A 17,095-nucleotide genomic window follows, 5' to 3' on the forward strand; every position below is an offset into this window, starting at 1 on the left:
ATGGATGGATGGATGGATGGGTGGGTGGGTGGGTGGGTGGGTGGGTGGGTGGATGGATGGATGGATGGATGGATGAATGAATGAATGAATGAATGAATGAATGAATGAATGAATGAATGAATGAATGAATGAATGACTCCAATGAAGGAGACCTTTCAATGAAGTAGGGCGGGGATTGCAAAAGCGCGAGTCTCGCGGCGCTCGCGGGGCATTCTGGGGATTGTAGTTCAGGTTTCGCCAGGGGTGGTGGACCTGCGCACTGAGCGCTATGTATGCTCCCCGGAGCCACAGCGGCCTGGTTGTTGCTATGGTTTCTAAATCCCGCCGCCGGAGTAAGGCCGCCCAGCTAGGCGCCCGCTAGCTTCCGCTACGACTCGGACCGGGAAACGGAAAGAATCCCGCGCGGTGCGTCCGGGGGACCCGGGGCGGGGCCGGGGGGAGGGTTTACGGAACCGCGGAGGGCCGTGGGGAGCAGCGGAAGCACCGTCTTGCCGATTTGCGGAGCGTAGTCCCCCCCAGTCCGCTCCCAAGGCTCTGTGAGTAAAGGCTCTTCACCATCCCCATGTATCAGTGGGCTAAAAGCTTGAACCTAATGGCTTGAGAGAGGTCTCCCTTCCAGAAAGCGGCTGAGCCCGTCTCAGAGCCATGCCTGACCGCAGTCACCGTGCAGCCCGGGCTGAGTGCGTGGCCATGCTCCTGGCGAAGCTGATGGGACGCTAGACCCTTCCCGCCCGGCTCCACGCCCACCCCGTCTGCGGCGGGGGCTGGCTTGCCACCCAGTGCCACCCTGTCAGCCCTGTCTGGATTCTGAACAAGGTCTTAAAGTTCCACCACCTTCCACTCAGAGTCTGAATGTAAGGATAAGTAAGGCAAAGTTACATTAATAAACTATCAGGGCATGTTGAAAGCAAACGCAAGTGCATTCAATGTGATGAGATTCAGTTAGCCCCATTTAGCCTACTGTTTAATAGATGTGGGAACAGCCCTAGCCGGTGTGGCTCAGTCGATAGAGCCAAAGGGCCCCAGATTCGATTCTGGTCAAGGTTACTTCCTTGGTTGCAGGCTCCTCATGGGTCAGGGGGCTTGCAGGAAGCAACCAATCAATGTGTTTCTCTCATATCGAAGTTTCTCTTTCCCTCTCTCTTCCATTCTCTCTAAAAAATCAATGGAAAATAGCCTTGGGTGAGGATTAACAACAAAAAATAGATGTGGAAACGGGTGTTCAGAGACATTAACAGTCGTACCCTGTTTCCCCGAAAATAGGACAGTGTCTTATATTAATTTTTTCTCCCAAAGTTGCGCTAGGTCTTATTTTCAGGGGATGTCTTATCTTTCCATGCGCTAGATCTTATTTTCGGGGAAACACGGTAGGTTTACAGAGTTTGTGGGTGGAGTGGAGATTCCAACCTAGGTTTTGTTTCTCTGCCTTCAAAACCTGTGCTTTCTATGCACTTTTTTTAAATTAATGAGCTAGCCCTGACCGGTTTGGCTCAATGGATAGAGCGCCGGCCTGCAGACTGAAGGGTCCCGGGTTTGATTCCGGTCAAGGGCATGTACCTTGGTTGTGGGCACATCTCCAGTGGGAGGTGTGCAGGAGGCAGCTGATCGATGTTTCTCTCTCATCAATGTTTCTGACTATCCCTCTTCTTTCCTCTCTGTAAAAAGTCAATAAAATATATTTAAAAATAAAATTAATGAGCTAAATTTCTACATATATGGCAGCTGCATTATGTAGACCTGAGGACCTCTTAGAAATGCACATTCTTGGGCCCCACCTCAGACCCTCTGCGCTAGAAATTGGAGGTGGCACTTTGTTTGAATAAGTCCTCCAGGTGATTCTGATGTTTGAGACCTACTGGTGATTTCACCCAGGGTTCATGTTAAAATGAAAGTCAGAAGGGCTTAGGAGAGACTGGAGGTTCTGCATTTCTAACAAATGTCTGGGTAATGCTGAAACTGCTGGTCCATGGACCCGTGTTTTGAATAGCCAGAGTATAAACTACATCTCAGAGCAGTGGTTTTTAAACTTGGGTGCACATTAGAATTACCTGGGGAGCTTTTAAAAAGATAGGATACTGGCCACCCACCCCTGACCCAATGAATCAGAACCTCTGGGGTGTAGAGGCTAGGTCAAAACCCACGGGTGATTCTAAGCTATGTTGAGGGTTCAGAACCCCTGTGTGTTTTGGAATAGGGTAGCGATGGGTTTGAATCCTAGCACCTCCATTTATCAACTGTTTGACCTTGGGTAAGTGACGCAACCTCTCCTGGCCACATTTTCCTTATTTATAAAATGAATATAAGTAATCCTTGGCTTGCAAGGGGATGAGGGGTGCACATGAAGCACCTGGCTCATAAGGGTGCTCTAGACTCAAAAATTGGGAAGGTGGGCAAACTTGGGGAAATCTGTGCTGGGGATTTTAGACTACAACCTGATGGAGGTGATTTGGCAAACCGCACCCCTCTCTCCTGCTAAAGCTCCCGTCTGTGTGCTCCTCCCCACAGCAGCCAGCCGTGTGGGAAAATGGCAGTGAGCCACTCGATGAAGGAGCGGACAATCTCCGAGAACAGCCTGATCATCCTGCTGCAGGGCCTCCAGGGCCAGGTGACCACCGTGGACCTGCGGGATGAGAGCGTGGCCCGCGGACGCGTCGACAACGTCGATGCTTTCATGAACATCCGCCTCGCCAACGTCACCTACACCGACCGTTGGGGGCGTCAGGCTGAGCTGGATGACCTCTTTGTCACCGGCCGTAACGTCCGCTACGTCCACATCCCCGATGACGTGAACATCACCGAGACCATTGAGCGGCAGCTGCAGATCATCCATCGTGTGCGCAACTTCGGCAGCCTGGGGCAGGGCCGGCGGGAGTTTCCCACCAAGAAGCACAAATAAGCCTGTCCCTTTCGGCAAGCCCTAGTCACCACTCAGGTTCCTCCGGAGTTCTACCGAGCCAACTGCCTGCCCTCCATCCCTGCCCAGAACCTGGGAAGGGAGTTGGGCCAGCCCAGAAACTGGTATCTTGCAGGCAACACCTATCACAGCTGCCTTTCACAGGGTTACTCCTCCCAGACTCACCCTGGGATCCACAATCCTGTTTATCTGTGGCCTTGGGGTAGATGACAATCCCCGCCTTTTGACCATTTGCATCCGAGTCGATGATTTGCTGATTCAGGGAATCTGTCCAATTGTTTTCAACCCTCTCCCAGTGAGGATTATTAAAATGTGCTCAACCTCAACCACCCTAAGTGACCCCATTTTTCTTGCAATTGTGTCCTTTTTCATATTAAATTAAACTTAGACAAAAATTAGTGTGCGCCTCATGTACTTCTTGATGTATGGGCTCCCTGTTGGTCCTGTGTCCTAGGGTGCAGGGTCTCAATCTTGACTGCACATTGGAATCACCTGTCCCATTCGGATTTCCATTGGTATGGGGATGGTCTAGGCATGGGGTTTCTCACACAGTACTAGCAGTCAGCAGTCTGAGAGTTGTGATAGGAGAGTCCCTCAGTCTGGTTAGATAGAAAGTGGCTTTTCTGTTCAGATTCCCTGCTGAGGGAGCTGTTAGTCTCATTGCTGTTTCCTGAGATGGAGTCATTGGAGTAATCCTGAGCCCTTCTCCAGTGTGGGAACTCATCCAACAACAGCACGAAATTAGGCTCCAATTCTGAGCATCTTTGGGTCTTCAGGGAAGAAGGGGTTCTGGGAATTAGAACCCAAGTCCTTATTGTCACTGCTTTGCAACCATACCAGCCCTCCCACAGGCTAACACCATCTCAGCAAAGGCAGCTCTGTCCTGTGGCGCTAGCAGGTTTGTCTTCATCAAACAAACATCAGCGCAGCTGCTGTGGGCCAGGCCTTATGCCGAGCACACATTGACAGTAAGATGCGGTCCTTTCGGGAAAGGAGCTTATAATCTAACTAGAGGCCCAGTGCACGGATTCATGTGCCGGTGGGGTCCTTCAGCCTGACCTGTGCCTTCTCACAATCTGGGACCCCTTTTGGGGGATGTCAGAGACCTGGTGCACAGATTTGGCCCAATCCCTACAGGCCAGGCCGAGGGACCCCACCGGTGCACAAATCTGAGATTCATCAGTCTGTGCCATGTTTCCATGCCTGTGTGTTGAACGTCTGCCCCCTGGTAGTCAGTGTGAGTCATAGCTACTGGTCAAACAGTCACTTTTACACATATAGATGGAAGAGGTGGTCAAGAACCACAAAACTGAAATCCAGTCTGAGTTGAGTAAGGCAGGGCCCTTCACCTTAGGATACTGTCATTTCTTGAGGGAGATTTGATAGGAGTGTTCATTTGGGCACTAACAGCCCAAGGTCAGGGCAGCCCATTCCAGCACAGTCTTGGTCAAAGTGTTGTCCTTGGACTACCTCATCAGAACGACACACACACACACACACACACACACACACACCACTACCACCACTTTTCTCGGAATTGGTTGAATTCTAGGGCACTTCCTTTCAAGATGCCAAAGCATGGGAAAGGTAGTCTGATCTGGTGGTCACCCCGTCACGCTGACATCCACTGCGATGGCCCGTGTTGTTCTGGCCTTTCGTTCTCGATGCACTCAGGTTGCATAAATCCACAGGGTTCTGTTCTGGTGCTTTGTCACCAGCCCACTCAGGTGGCTCCTCCCTGACCAAAAGATCTCCCGACTTCCCCTTCAAGGGTAACCCATCCCCCTCTCAATGTTCAGATTTTTATCCTACTTTTCCCAGGCCAGCCAGGCCTAAATTCTTTTTTTCTTTCTTTACTGATTAAGGTATTATATATGTGTCCTTATCCTCCCAGGCCCCCCCCCCACCGCCCCCAGGCCTAAATTCTTAAGGTCTCGGGTTAGTTAGGCCCTGTTTGCCCAAATGCAACATTCAGCTGTTTCTTGAGAGGGTTTTGTTACTTCTTGGCACCCCACCAGGAAAAGGGGCACAACTTTTTCTGCTTTCCCGTCTCTGAGACCTAGCTGATCCCCTCCAGCAACGAGGCTGAGGAGAATCTTTATTCTCAGGGACTACTGCCCCCAAGTCAGTCTCCCAGAGCCCCTGTTACATGGTTTTCTAAATTTGTATCTGCTCAGAAATTCTTCCCATTCCTCCCTGAAGGCTAGGCCTTTAGAATTCAGAAGCTAAAAATGGACTCTGCATTCTGTTGTATCAGTTGTTTCCTGACATAAGGAATGCAGATTAACCTAGCTATCTGCATAAAGGCAAGGCCCAGGGACACCGAGGAAAAGATAAAAGACATATTTCAAATGTCATCACCCCACTTGAGTTTGGTGGGGTTTTTTTTTGTGTGTGTGTGTGTGTTTTTAATATATTTTATTGATTTTTCACAGAGAGGAAGAGAGAGGGATAGAGAGTTAGAAACATCGATGAGAGAGAATCATCGATCAGCTGCCTCTTGCACACCCCCTACTGGGGGATGTGCCCGCAACCAAGGTACATGCCCTTGACCGGAATCGAACCTGGGACCTTTCAATCCGCAGGCCAATGCTCTATCCACTGAGCCAAACCAGTCCCGGCTGGAGTTTGGTTTTTGTGCGACATGTTGTAGCTTCTGTGCAAGCCCACATGTACATCAATGTGGGGGTCCTCGTTGATGACAATCCTCGGGAATTCTGAGCGTTCGGGTGGTACAGCATGTCCCCTCCCTCTCCTCCTGTTCCTGGAGAGAAGAGTACAGGGGTCTCTCTCTCATTGGCAGGAGGGGACCATTACCACAATTGTCCAAAATAACTCCAATTACCATGGCTCAGAGGAGAGCTGGGTGGGCAGACAGCTTGACATTCACATCTCTCTGATACAACAGCTCCAGCTCTCAGCTGGAGGGGACTTGAAGGAGAACATCCAGTTCAGTGAGTTCCAGCCTGGCATCCCTGGCTGAAGGATCCCTGAGGGCAGTAAGGGTCCCTTGAGTTCTTATCAATGCTCCAGAGGGGCCCAGAGAAACAGTACAGAGTACGTGACAAGTAGCCAAGTTGGCTCACTCTCTGCTCTGGGCTGGAATTCCACCAATAATATGGTGGTCACCTGGCTTGCTCCTCATGACCACAAACTCTCATGGCTGTGATACGAGGCTTTTATTAATGAAAAGGGAGGAATGGCTTACTGCAGGCTGGTTGTACAGGAGACAAAATCTTGCCAAAAGTGAGGCTCTTGTGGAGAGAAAATACTAAAAGAAGCTTTGAAGTGAGAAGGTTGGAAACCACTGATCCTGTCTGACTCTGTCATGTGTGTGAGTGTGTGTGTGTGTGTGTGTATGTGTGTGTAATAGATGCTCAATGTAGCTTTACATATTTTCTCAACCTAAACTTTAACAATACCCAGAAGCAAGTACTACAGAAGGAAATAGCTTTAAAAGATTAACTGCATGCCCAGCCGGTCTAGCTCAGTAGTTACTAGTATCAAACCAGGAGGTCACGGTTTGATTCTCAGTCAGGGCACATGCCTGTGTTTCAGGCTCGATCCCCAGTGTGTGCAGGAGGCAGCCCATCAATATCTTTCCTCTCCTTTCCTCTCTGAAATCAATAAAATATATTCTTATTTTTTTTTAAAAGAATGAGACTGTTCTTATACTTTGAACCTAGCAGATGCAGTTAATTTTGCTTTATGTTATTTTAATTGATTTCAGAGAGAAGAAGGGAGAGGGGGAAAGGGATAGAAACAGAAACATCAATAATGAGAATCATCGATCAGCTGCCTCCTGTGCACCCCCTACCGGGGATCGAGCCGGCCACCCTGGCATGTGCCCTGACTGGGAATCAAACTATGACCTCCTGGTTCATGGGTTGATGCTCAACCACTGAGCCTCACCAGCCGGGCCATTCACATTCTTGAGACTCCAGTGTGTTAACTCTGACCCTGTTACCCACACTGGCAGGTAGGCACCTCACCTCAGTATTTCCTGTGGGCAGCCCTGTCATTTCATAGTTGAAGAAACAGGCCTAGTTTCCTCAGGGGAAGGGACTCTCCTCAGCTCCCACGATTAAGTTAATGGCAGAATGCCAAGATGATCATCATAAGTAGCTATGGATTGTTGAGTCTCACTGGGTGCCAGGCCCTGTGCCAGGGCCCTAGGTGCTACAGGAGAGCAGAGCTGTAGGTAGTCTGTTTGGTCCCACTGGATCACCAGTATCTGGCTCTGTGCTTTGTACCTAGCAGCCCCTCCGCAAATCTTTGTGGAATGAAAGAATAATCTCATTACATCATTATAACAACCCTGGAGGTATATATTAATAGCCTCATTTCACAGATGAGGAAACAGACCCAGAGAGGTTAAGTGACTTGCTCAAAGTCGAAGAACTAGTGAACAGCCAAGTGGGGATTTGAACTCATGTCTGTATTACTCAAGCTCTGTGATACTACACTACATTATTCTGCTCCCCAGCACCCCTGACATCACACAGATGACAGTGCCCTGCTCATCTCAGTGCTGGTTCCCAGTCACTCAAAACTTGCCATACCCAGGCCTTGGGGCTTGGCCACAAAGAGAAGCCAGAAGCCAGCCAGTGAGAAGGATTTGCTGGGTTTAAGGAGGCTGAGTAAGCTCCTTGGGGTTGAAGGTCTCCTCCTCTGCTTCTGTGTTAGGCAGACCTGCCTATACCTCATCAAGCAACCACCTCATGCTATTGTCTCAGGCGTCACTTTGTTTTGGCAGCATTGTCTAGCGGTGTGCCCAGAGTTGGAGATTATGTCATCATGGGTGTGTGTGTGTGTGTGTGTGTGAGAGAGAGAGAGAGAGAGAGAGAGAGCAGTCTCGTGTTGATATCCTTTCATTTCCTCTGGCTGGCACCTTTAGTTTCTATTCACTACCCCTTCTCCTCCCCACTTTCTCTTCCTCCTTCTCTCCTTTGTTAAAATCCTATATTTTGAATCAGCTGAAAGTCTCCTGGGGATGGAGGAAGGGGGGTGGGGAGTGTCAACTCCTAGTGATTCATCTAGCTGATGATTAGAGCTGGAAAACCCAAAACTCATTCCTGTCAGAGTCAGGGCTTCCGGAATCCCTAGGCTTTTCCCTCTGTCAGAGAGGAGAGCTTTGGGGGCAGGGGCTGGCTTCTTTGTGCCTGGCTTTCTGTCATCAGAGCTCTGTGACTGAGGGGCATGTAAAGCACTCTTCCTCGCCAGATCCTGTGAGAAGCTGTTTCCACACACTGAATGCTCACAGGATCCTGTGAAGTGTTATCCCTGTTTTGACAGGTGGAAAAGGATGAGGAACTTACACTCATCAGTCAGCTTGTAAGGAGTGAAGTAAGGATTCAAATCCAATCTTTTCACAACCTGCCAGATTGGTTCAGATCACAGCCCTGCCATTATAAGCTGTGTTGTCTTTGAACAGGTTATTTCCCGTCTCAGAGATCTAGATTCTTCTTCTGTAAATAGACTCCTCACCTGCTGTCTCTAAAGCGCTCCACACGGGTTGTGACCCCCCAGCGGGAGCTGTTTGGATGACTGTTGTTATTCAGCCCCATCCGCTGTGAACACCAGGCATTCAGATAGACACAGGAGGAGGCAGTCAGATTTCTACACCAGCTCTCAGGTCCTCGCACTACCCGAATAGAGATGATAAATGCACATACAGGTAAGTGCCTGGCCACATGCCTCGGAAAGCCCAGCAGTACACACAGGTTTTGACACGTGTGCCCACACATGAATGCAGAGCGACCCAAGGGACAGCTGGCAAGACACCCAGGAATCAGGCAGTCATATGCAGCAAGCTCCCCGGCTCACACCTCTGAAACAAAGGAGTGACGGCCGTGGTCGCGGATGCTGCTGCCACTGAGCCCTTTTAGTTGCTTCTGCATGCCAGGGGAGGGAAGCCAGGCTCTCCGAAGGCCCCAGTGAGTCACCAGCCTGATGCAATCAATCCCTTTAAAGGGCTCCTCTGCTGGTGTAAGAAGCTGATTCATGGAGGGCGTGGTTGCTGGAGGAGGAGGAGGAGAAAGGGACCGAAACTGCAGCAGGAGGGGCTGAGGTTAGATGACTGGAATCATGAATAGAACTGTTCACTGTAAACCTCCCTGGTCAAGACTTCAGGGACTTCAGGTTGAAGCGGGGTTTCAACAAAAGCGAGGGGCCCCGAGGGAAAGGAATTGTGAGGGCTTCTACAGGAATTCCTGTCATTTATTGAATCTGATCGCCGCAGCGCTCTCCGCACAGAACTCCAGAAACCGAGACATGGGGATCTAGGAATACCCATTTTCCTGATAGATACACTACCACTGGCCGATCTTCCAACTCCCGGAGACTTCTCCAAACCTGGCAGGGCGAGACTGTAGGGCACGCGAGGTGCGGTGGAGTCGGGGCGGGGGCGGTGCCTCAGGCCGAGCCTCTCCGCAGACTCAGATAAGCGGTAAGTACCGCCCCCTTAGCATCTCCGCCTCCAATGGTTTCACAGGTCTCGGCCGGACCCCACCCCGAACCAATCCGCATCTGGAATCTGGCCTCTAGCCCGGAGGCTTCCGCTCATCGTCCAGATGGTTGTCCAATCACAACGTCGCGAGGCCGAAGACACGGCCGAGGGGCGGGGCCCGGAGAGGGGGCGGGGCTGCGGTTGGGGCAGGGAGGAGGGGGCTGTGCGTCACTTCCGTTGTCAGGTGGCGGCGCCGCAGCCATGGAGCGAGGCGGCGGCGGCGGCAGCTCGGGCTGCTGCGCTGGGAGGCGGCGGTGAGCGGGTCCCACGCCCCCGGCCCGGCCCCGGCCCGGCCCCCCGCGACGGAGCTCCGAGCAGTCCCGGCTCCGGGCTACGGACTATGGGCGAGCAGCGCTGAGCAGCGGGGGAAGGTGAGGGCGGGGGTCCGGGAGCGGGGAGCCGGGCGGAGGGTGCGGGTTTTCTGGGCGGGCCTCCGTGGCTGTGGTGATGGGACTGTGGTGACAGCCCGAGGCCGTCTGGCTGTGACAGAAATGGCAACAGAGAATGCCCCCTCGTCTGCTGGGGTCCGCCGTGCCCGGGCTGCGGGGGCGGGAGCTGCCGCGCGCCGGGGCCGGGGGCCTCGGGGACCCTCGTCCTGCGGAAGCCCTGGGAGGTGGGCACTGCCCGGCTCGCCCGGAGTCACTCCGCCCGTACGTGAAGGCACCGGCGTTTGAACCAGTCAGGTTTCCCCCAAGAGATCCTCTACCTTTCCATGCTTCGCTCCCCGATCCGAGAGTGACTTGAAAGTTAGGACGAGTCCCCAGGGTGAGCCAGTCAGGGCTTCCTCCGGCAGCGCTCACCCGTTGGCACGGGCACCGTCGCTACTGGGGAATTTTCGCTTCCCGGGCGGCGTTCAGGTGCGGGTCAGAGCTACCTGCTGGCGAGCGCTGTGTTGTGGTCGGCCTTTGTCAAGGAGAGTGCTGCGGTCACTCTTTCACCTGTCTCGCCGGGTCAGGCCCGCCCATTCCCACGCCGCTCGGCCTCACCTTCCAGCCAGTAGGTGGGGGCGTTGGGTTCCTCTGCGCACCCCCACCCAGTAGGTTGGATGCGGGTTTGTTGGCGGAAGGAAGAGATGACAGCCGCCTCCTGTGGCAGGATAGACTTTGCTCTGTTTTAAGTCACGGGAGGAAACCGGTTGGCTCTGCTCGGTTTTGAGAGCAGCGGAGAAGAGGGTAGTCACTCTGGGCTGGGCTCCCTTTCCCTCTTGGCTTAGCTTTCATGAGATAAGGAAGAGCAGAATATTGTTTGTAAACAGTGCTTGTGAGCTGCTTCTGCGCTCTGATGGCCCTGCCGTGCCAGTTGTTTGTGGGTTAGATCTAGACAGTCTGGAGATAGCCCTCATTCATTCATTCATTCATTCATTTATTCATTCATTTCCCATATGACAACGACAGTATCCTTGCCTAGAGAGGCAAGAAACCTATATATAGTGGTTAAAAGTGGACTTTGGAAGCCCTGGCCAGGTAGCATAGTTGATTAGAGTGTCCTCATTATATGCCAAGGTTGTGGGTTCAAGCTCCAGACAGGTACATACAAGGAGCAACCAAGGAATGAATAAATAAGTGGGACAACAAATCAATGTTTATCTCTCTCTCTCTCTCTCTCTCTCTCTCTCTTAAAAAAAAAAAATCAGTCAATACTTTTTTTTTTTTTAAGTGATTACTCTGGAGCCATATTTCCTGAACTCAAATTCTGGCTCTGCAGCTTTCTGGTTGTGTGACCTTGGACATGTTGTTTAACCTCTCTGTGCCTCATTTCTAAAACGGGTGATAACATAGAGTTGTTAGGAAGCTTTTAAAAGTTAATACATGTAAAACACATAGAACCACCATCTACCACATAATAATAGTTCCGTACATGTTAGCTATTCTTACTTGAAGAAGCCTATGGCCTGGTACAGGGAGACTGCCTATAGACAGATAGTTGAAGTGTGGTATGAAAAAGCCAGTAGCAGCAGGAACAAGAGGCTTGTGGGATTCCAGCAGAGGAAGCTGCTCGCTCACCCTGGGTAGGGGGAGGGTCTTGGGAAGGTTTGGCCAAAATGATATGTGGGAGCAGTATCTAGAAGGACGGGAAGTGCTAGCCATGTGCAAGGGAAGAAGCAAGGTGTTCTACTTAGAGAAAGACCAGTACACTCACAGTTTATTCCAGAAACCTCAGACTGTTCCATATGGTGGCATGAAAGTCAACATGGTGCAAGGTAAAGCAGTATAGGTTGACAAGAAACACCACATTAACAATTTGGGACTTTGTGCCAAGGGCTATGGGGAGCCTGTGAGAAAGTTTTACGCTAAGGAGTGTCATAATTGGATCTAGTTTTAGAACTGTCTCCTTGAGTCCCAGCAGAAGAGGAAGGAGGAGGAGAGACTGAAGGACTGCAGACCTCCTCTAAGAGTGGAGTCTTGGTGCTAGGGTGGTTGGTCTTTGCTGAGAAAGCACTGTATGCCACCAGGGGCAGCTGACAAGCTCCCTTCACTGCCCTGGACTGCTCTGCTAGTACAGAAGTGCCTGGTACATGTGGCCCTCTCTTCCTGGGATTGCAGGTTGCTTGAGCAGCTGGAGAGGGAAGCTGCCCTCTCAGAAGGCCAGTTGTAGGGGGTCCTGCATTTGCTCCATGGGCCTTTAATTTGACGTTTGGGGAAGGCAACAGTTTGTAGTGGTTAAGATCCTATTTGGCTCTGCAATCATATCTGGGTTCTAATGCCAGCCCTGCCAGTCACTAGAGGGTTACTTATTCTATCCATGCCTGACTTTCTCATCTGTGAAAAAGGGACAGTCAGAGCCCCTCCCTAGGAGGGCAGGTGTGAGGGTTAGTAAGATGTGGCAGGTTGCGCATTTAACACACACCGAGTGTTAGCTGTTATTACAGGCTGCAGAAAAGAACTTCCAAGAACTAGTCAATGCAATTAGTGGCAGCTAGAACTGTGTCCCATTGAGCTGTCAGAAGTGTCCTAAGGCATCACAAAATCACAGACTTTTATTGTATTCCTTCTGAACAGAAAATCTGTGGGGAGTTTACCCAGTCTGTACAGGAGCCATTCGAATGATTCAGCCTGGCTCTTTAAAAGAACCATTTTTTAAAATAGAAATAGGAATGCTGAGAAAAAGCATTTAGAATTTCTTCCATGTGTGTCCCTATTAGTGACCTAGTCTGGTGTCTGGATTAGTATCAGCAGGAAACATATTGCTGTGTGTGATGGCTCAAAATCCAGAACTTGAGTTCCACACACACAGGCTCCCATGTGTTGCTGAGGATGTGCTAGGCATAGGATGGGGGGGGGGGGGGGGGCAGAAGGAGAGCAGAGTGGTAGGCCGCAGGGACAGGGCAAGCTCCTAACCAGTTAACACTTGGCATAGAGCTTGGCAAGTCTCTCACAGAAGTCTGTGCAGCATATAGTGGGAACCCAGAGGAAAGACTGATTCCCCTGGAAGATGAGGAGATTGGGGAGAACTTTGGAGAGCCCCTAGAGCTTAAATTGGATCTTGTGAGCAGAGTTTTCTGAGGGTGCATGAAACACTCCAAGCAGGGGAGCAGCAGGGCACAGGCCTGGCTGTATGCTGGTGTGTGTGCACTGTAGGAACCACAGTGGTTCAAGCACAGGGTGTGAAGGCGCCTGGCTGTAGGACATGCTGGAGGAGTAGGCACCAGGGCGAACCTGCTTGAACTAATTATTCTTTTGGTGATGGGATGCTTTAAGTGGAGGAAACATTAGACTTGCATCTTCCCAAGAGCTGCCTGGCTGTGGGTAGAGGATGGATTGGGGAGAAAACAAGTCTGGAGTATCCATAAGAGGCTGTTGTAATATTCAAAGCAAGATCAGTGCGGGCCTGGATCAGGGCAGAGGCAGTTGGGATGGAGAGGAAAGACAAAGAGGGCTGTTTGGGGGGAAGTCAACTAGATTCTGGGAGTATTTGTAAGTGATGATTAAGGGAGGAGCAATGGTGGCAGGTGACTCAGAGGTTCCTGGCTTGGGTGACAGAGTGAATAATACTGTAGAGATAGGATGGCTGGGAGAAGACAATGACCAGTGAAATCTGCCAGCTCTGTTTAGCAAGCCCTGCGCACACTCTCACGGGACAGGATCAGTTGTGAAGCCTGTGGCACCCTGCCTGGCTTTGGGCCAGGCTTCCCTCTGGTTTGGCATGAGTCAGTGCCTGAGAGAAGGGCAGCTTCCCTTCTTTCACCTTCCCTCCATGCCGATTTGCCTGGGGAGGTGAACTCAAGTGGCTGTTTCAGAAACTCAAGTGGCTGAGTCTAAAAAGCTCCCATAATTTCTTCTGCCTTCAAATGGCCCTTCAGTCTAACACCATCCAGACAATTCAGCAAAGGACAGACTGATGAGGCCTTGCACAGCAGCTACCCCTAGGAGGGATGGCTTTCCCGGCTCCCTGGAGATCTTATCCAGAAAGAGACCCTGAGATTGCATTTGCTCCAGAGGCTGGGTCAGCCGACTCAGTCCCTCCTCTCAGGAAGGAGAGGTATCAGCCAGAGGCTCCCTGGGACTCACTCAGCCATAAAGGAAGTGCCCTTATCCCCCTGAGCTCAAGGGGAGTGCAGAGCTAGACATGAATGGGATTGGGCTCTGGAGAAGGATGTGCTGGTCTGCAAGGCTTCACACAGGCCCTTTGGAATTGTGGCGCTCTCCACATTATTTCTTCTTGCATTTGTGGCGTACAAAAGAAAGTGGCCTGAATAGGAGCATATCTTTCTCCTCCACCTGCTCAGGTGAGACTGTAGCTTTGAAGGTCACCTGGCCCACAGCAGCATTGCATATCCTCTGGGATCTGTAATCAATATCCCCAAAAGGAGAAAGGATGCTATTGCTTGCTTTGATTTGCTTACTATGTTAGAGATGGTTCCACTTTGGTACATACACATCTGGATCATCTGAGGCTACATTGTGTCTTCATCTGTGTCATTTATTCAACAGGCTCTCTGCTGATGTACTTAGGTTATTTTCTGTCTTTTTGCTTTCCAAACAAAGCTCAAGTAACTATCTGTATACGTGTGATCTTGCCCAGCTTAGATATCGGCAAGATAAATTCTAGAAGAGGAGTTGCTACTTCAAAGAGGTCTCACAGTCCGGGACCCCTCAGGGGATATTGGAGAGCCAGTTTGGGCCTGATCCCCACAGGTCAGGCCAAGGGACCTCACTGGTGCACAAATTCGTGCACCGAACCTCTAGTATACATATAAGATCTTCGGTTAATCTCTTCCCACCCTCCCCTCTGCCCCCTTTCCCTCTGAAATTCATCAGTCTGTTCTATGTTTCCATGCCTGTCGTTTCCGCCCCCTGCCTTGAGTGTCTTCCCCCTGGTGGTCAGTGTGCGTCACAGCTATTGGACTGTCAGAGAGTCTGCTGGTCGCTTAGTCTTTTATATATATAGGCTATTAATAGAATTTCTAGTCACCCTCCTCCCATTTTTAAGGATTTTTAAGAATTTATTTGAGCCAAAATAACAACAATTGCCAGGAACCAAAATCTCAATGGGTTGAGAAAATGCTCCCTGGGCCCCTTTTAATAAGCTGAAGCAGCCTGCTTTCCCCCCAGCAAGCAAAAGTAAACTTTCGGGGTTGAAGTCCTCCTTCCTAAGAGGGCTACAGCCCAGTAATAGTCATTCTCTTTTGGCTAATGACTGTCTGTCCTTGGTTTGAGTCTAGACTCCCTAATATAGCAGTATACAGGCCTGATGATTCAAAGAAACTCTAATTGATGGAAAGCATAGAGGTAGCAAAACTGAGGTCTCTGTTTTTGAAGCTGTCCCCGCTAAATATGTTGATACACTGCTGTCTTCTTGGCAAAAGAGATAGAGGATCTCTAGCCTTTAGGGAGCCCCTGACCCCAGGTACCAGGTGGAAGAGAAAGTCGCCTGGACATTGCCATGGCAAGTGTCAAGAACAGGACTGCTGTGCCCGTCATTTGTCTTTGAGTTCAGGGCAGAGCTGGGCTGAAGTGTGGTCAGGGAACAGCAGGTGCTTTGGGAAGAGGCTCGTTCGGGTTCATCCCCTTGGGAGACCTTTGGAGTGCTGTCGCCCAAAATTCTGTGGGGCTTTTGGAGCCCCACTGCTGGCATCTGCCAACTCTGGGGGCAAGAGTCCTACTCCATTTTGCAATTGATAATGAGCTCCTGGCATTACTGTGTTTGGGGCAAGTTCCACAGGGTGTGTTCTGTTCTGACTCTGCTCTCAAGGTGGTCTCTCCTGAAGGAACAAAGGAAAACAGCCAAAAAGAAAGGATCCCCACCATCTTCCAGTCCTTAGCTAAGTACTCTGCAGTACATATTGAATTCTTCTCACATTTAAGGAAGGAGTTGTTTCTCTTACAGAGGACAACCCCCAGGCACACAGGGGTTAAGTAACCTGTACACTGTTACACAGCCAGCAAGGAAGAGCCAGCCCACACTTGTGTGACTCTGGAACTCATGCCACCCCATTCCTCCATCCTAGCCAGACTCTGGCCCCAGGGAGCCAGCCACATGGAACCTGGACTCATAGAGCCGCAGAGCTGGAAGGGACCTTGACAAAGCTGAAGGAATCCCTTCTTTGTCAGAAAATGGAAACTGCCATTGTCTGGAGACAAACCCCCCCACACACACACCTCTGCCCAGCCCTTTGACTCGTGGGTTAAGAGACTTTCAACCATGTCAACCAGCAGTTCTGCCTCTTGCTAGATGAGTGACCTTGAACAAGTCATTTCCTATCTCCAGCCCCAGTTTCCTCCTCTGTAAAATGGACAGAATGCTTCTTGCTGCTAAGGTAGTAACGAGGATTAGACACGAGTGTTACCGTCTACAGCAGGCTCAGCTAGTGTCTGGCCTGCAGTCAGCACCCAGGGGTTAGCTCTAGTGAGAGGCCCAGATGAGCTCTTCGCTGGCAGGTGTGTAACTGTCCCAAAAGCCGTGTCATAAGCCGGCTTCCAGATATCCTGTTTAAACCGTTTGCTGGGCCTCCCAGCCCTTTTGGATACCAGGTGGCAAGCAGGAAGTTCCTTATGTTTGCAAGTTACCTGGGAGAGCTTCAGTGTACCAGCAGTGGTGATTTTGTCCCTCCCACCCCCGCTCTCCTGATGTAGCCTGGGGTCAGCACACAGACCTGTACATTTAGGGCACTTACACTCACACTCGTGTTCTCGTGCCATACTCCCTCTGTGTGCCTCTCGGAGGCCCCGCCTCCCCTGATTCCATTCCTGCTATTCCATTACTATTATAGTAGTCTATGGTAAAATAGTTATGGAAGCATATACAACAGCACTCTCTCTCCTCTCCTCAAGCCCCTAGTACTGCATGGAAGTATCCATTGTTAAGTTTCTTCTAGAAATTTCCTATGTATATTCAGAGGTGTATATAATATTTTTTAAATATATTTTATTGATTTTGTACAGAGAGGAAGGGAGAGAGATAGAGAGTTAGAAACATCGATGAGAGAGAGTCATCGATCAGCTGCCTCTTGCACACCTCCTACTGGGGATATGCCCGCAACCAAGGTACATGCCCTTGACCAGAATCGAACCCGGGACCTTTCAGTCCCCAAACCGACGCTCTATCCATTGAGCCAAACCGGTTTCGGCTAGAGGTGTATATAATATTTTAATCAAATGGGATTGTGTTATACAAATAGTTCAGTATTTTGCTTTTTAAAAATGTGGTGTGTCATAGACATCTTTATCAGCAGG

The 17,095-nt window shown here is 50.6% G+C and overlaps 2 protein-coding genes across 7 annotated transcripts in view; both read left to right on the forward strand.

Annotated features, from left to right (window-relative positions):
• Nucleotides 1-239: 239 nt before the first annotated feature.
• Nucleotides 240-3,312, forward strand: LSM10 (LSM10, U7 small nuclear RNA associated). Of its 5 annotated transcripts, none has more exons than XM_084874350.1 (2): nt 240-854; nt 2,506-3,312. In XM_084874350.1, the coding sequence occupies exon 2, from the start codon at nt 2,525-2,527 to the stop codon at nt 2,894-2,896; it is 372 nt and encodes a 123-aa protein (XP_084730476.1). In that variant the 5' UTR covers nt 240-854; nt 2,506-2,524; the 3' UTR covers nt 2,897-3,312. The 5 variants fall into 5 exon arrangements, with proteins under 5 accessions (XP_084730476.1, XP_084730475.1, XP_084730474.1 ...); XM_084874349.1 differs by having other exon boundaries at nt 240-536; XM_084874348.1 differs by having other exon boundaries at nt 240-405.
• A 5,680-nt stretch (nt 3,313-8,992) lies between these two features.
• The window catches only part of STK40 (serine/threonine kinase 40), a 38,055-nt gene continuing 29,952 nt past the window's right edge, over nt 8,993-17,095 (forward strand). The window contains exon 1 of one of the 2 annotated variants that reach the window (XM_084871952.1): nt 8,993-9,362. The gene's annotated coding sequence lies outside the window, so the exon portion shown is untranslated. Of the gene's footprint in view, nt 9,363-9,581; nt 9,794-17,095 lie in introns of those variants that run through there. The other variant, XM_084871951.1, reaches the window with a different exon arrangement.

This window comes from Pipistrellus hanaki, assembly GCF_964339955.1.
Source record: "Pipistrellus hanaki genome assembly, chromosome: 2".
NCBI lineage: Eukaryota > Metazoa > Chordata > Mammalia > Chiroptera > Vespertilionidae > Pipistrellus > Pipistrellus hanaki.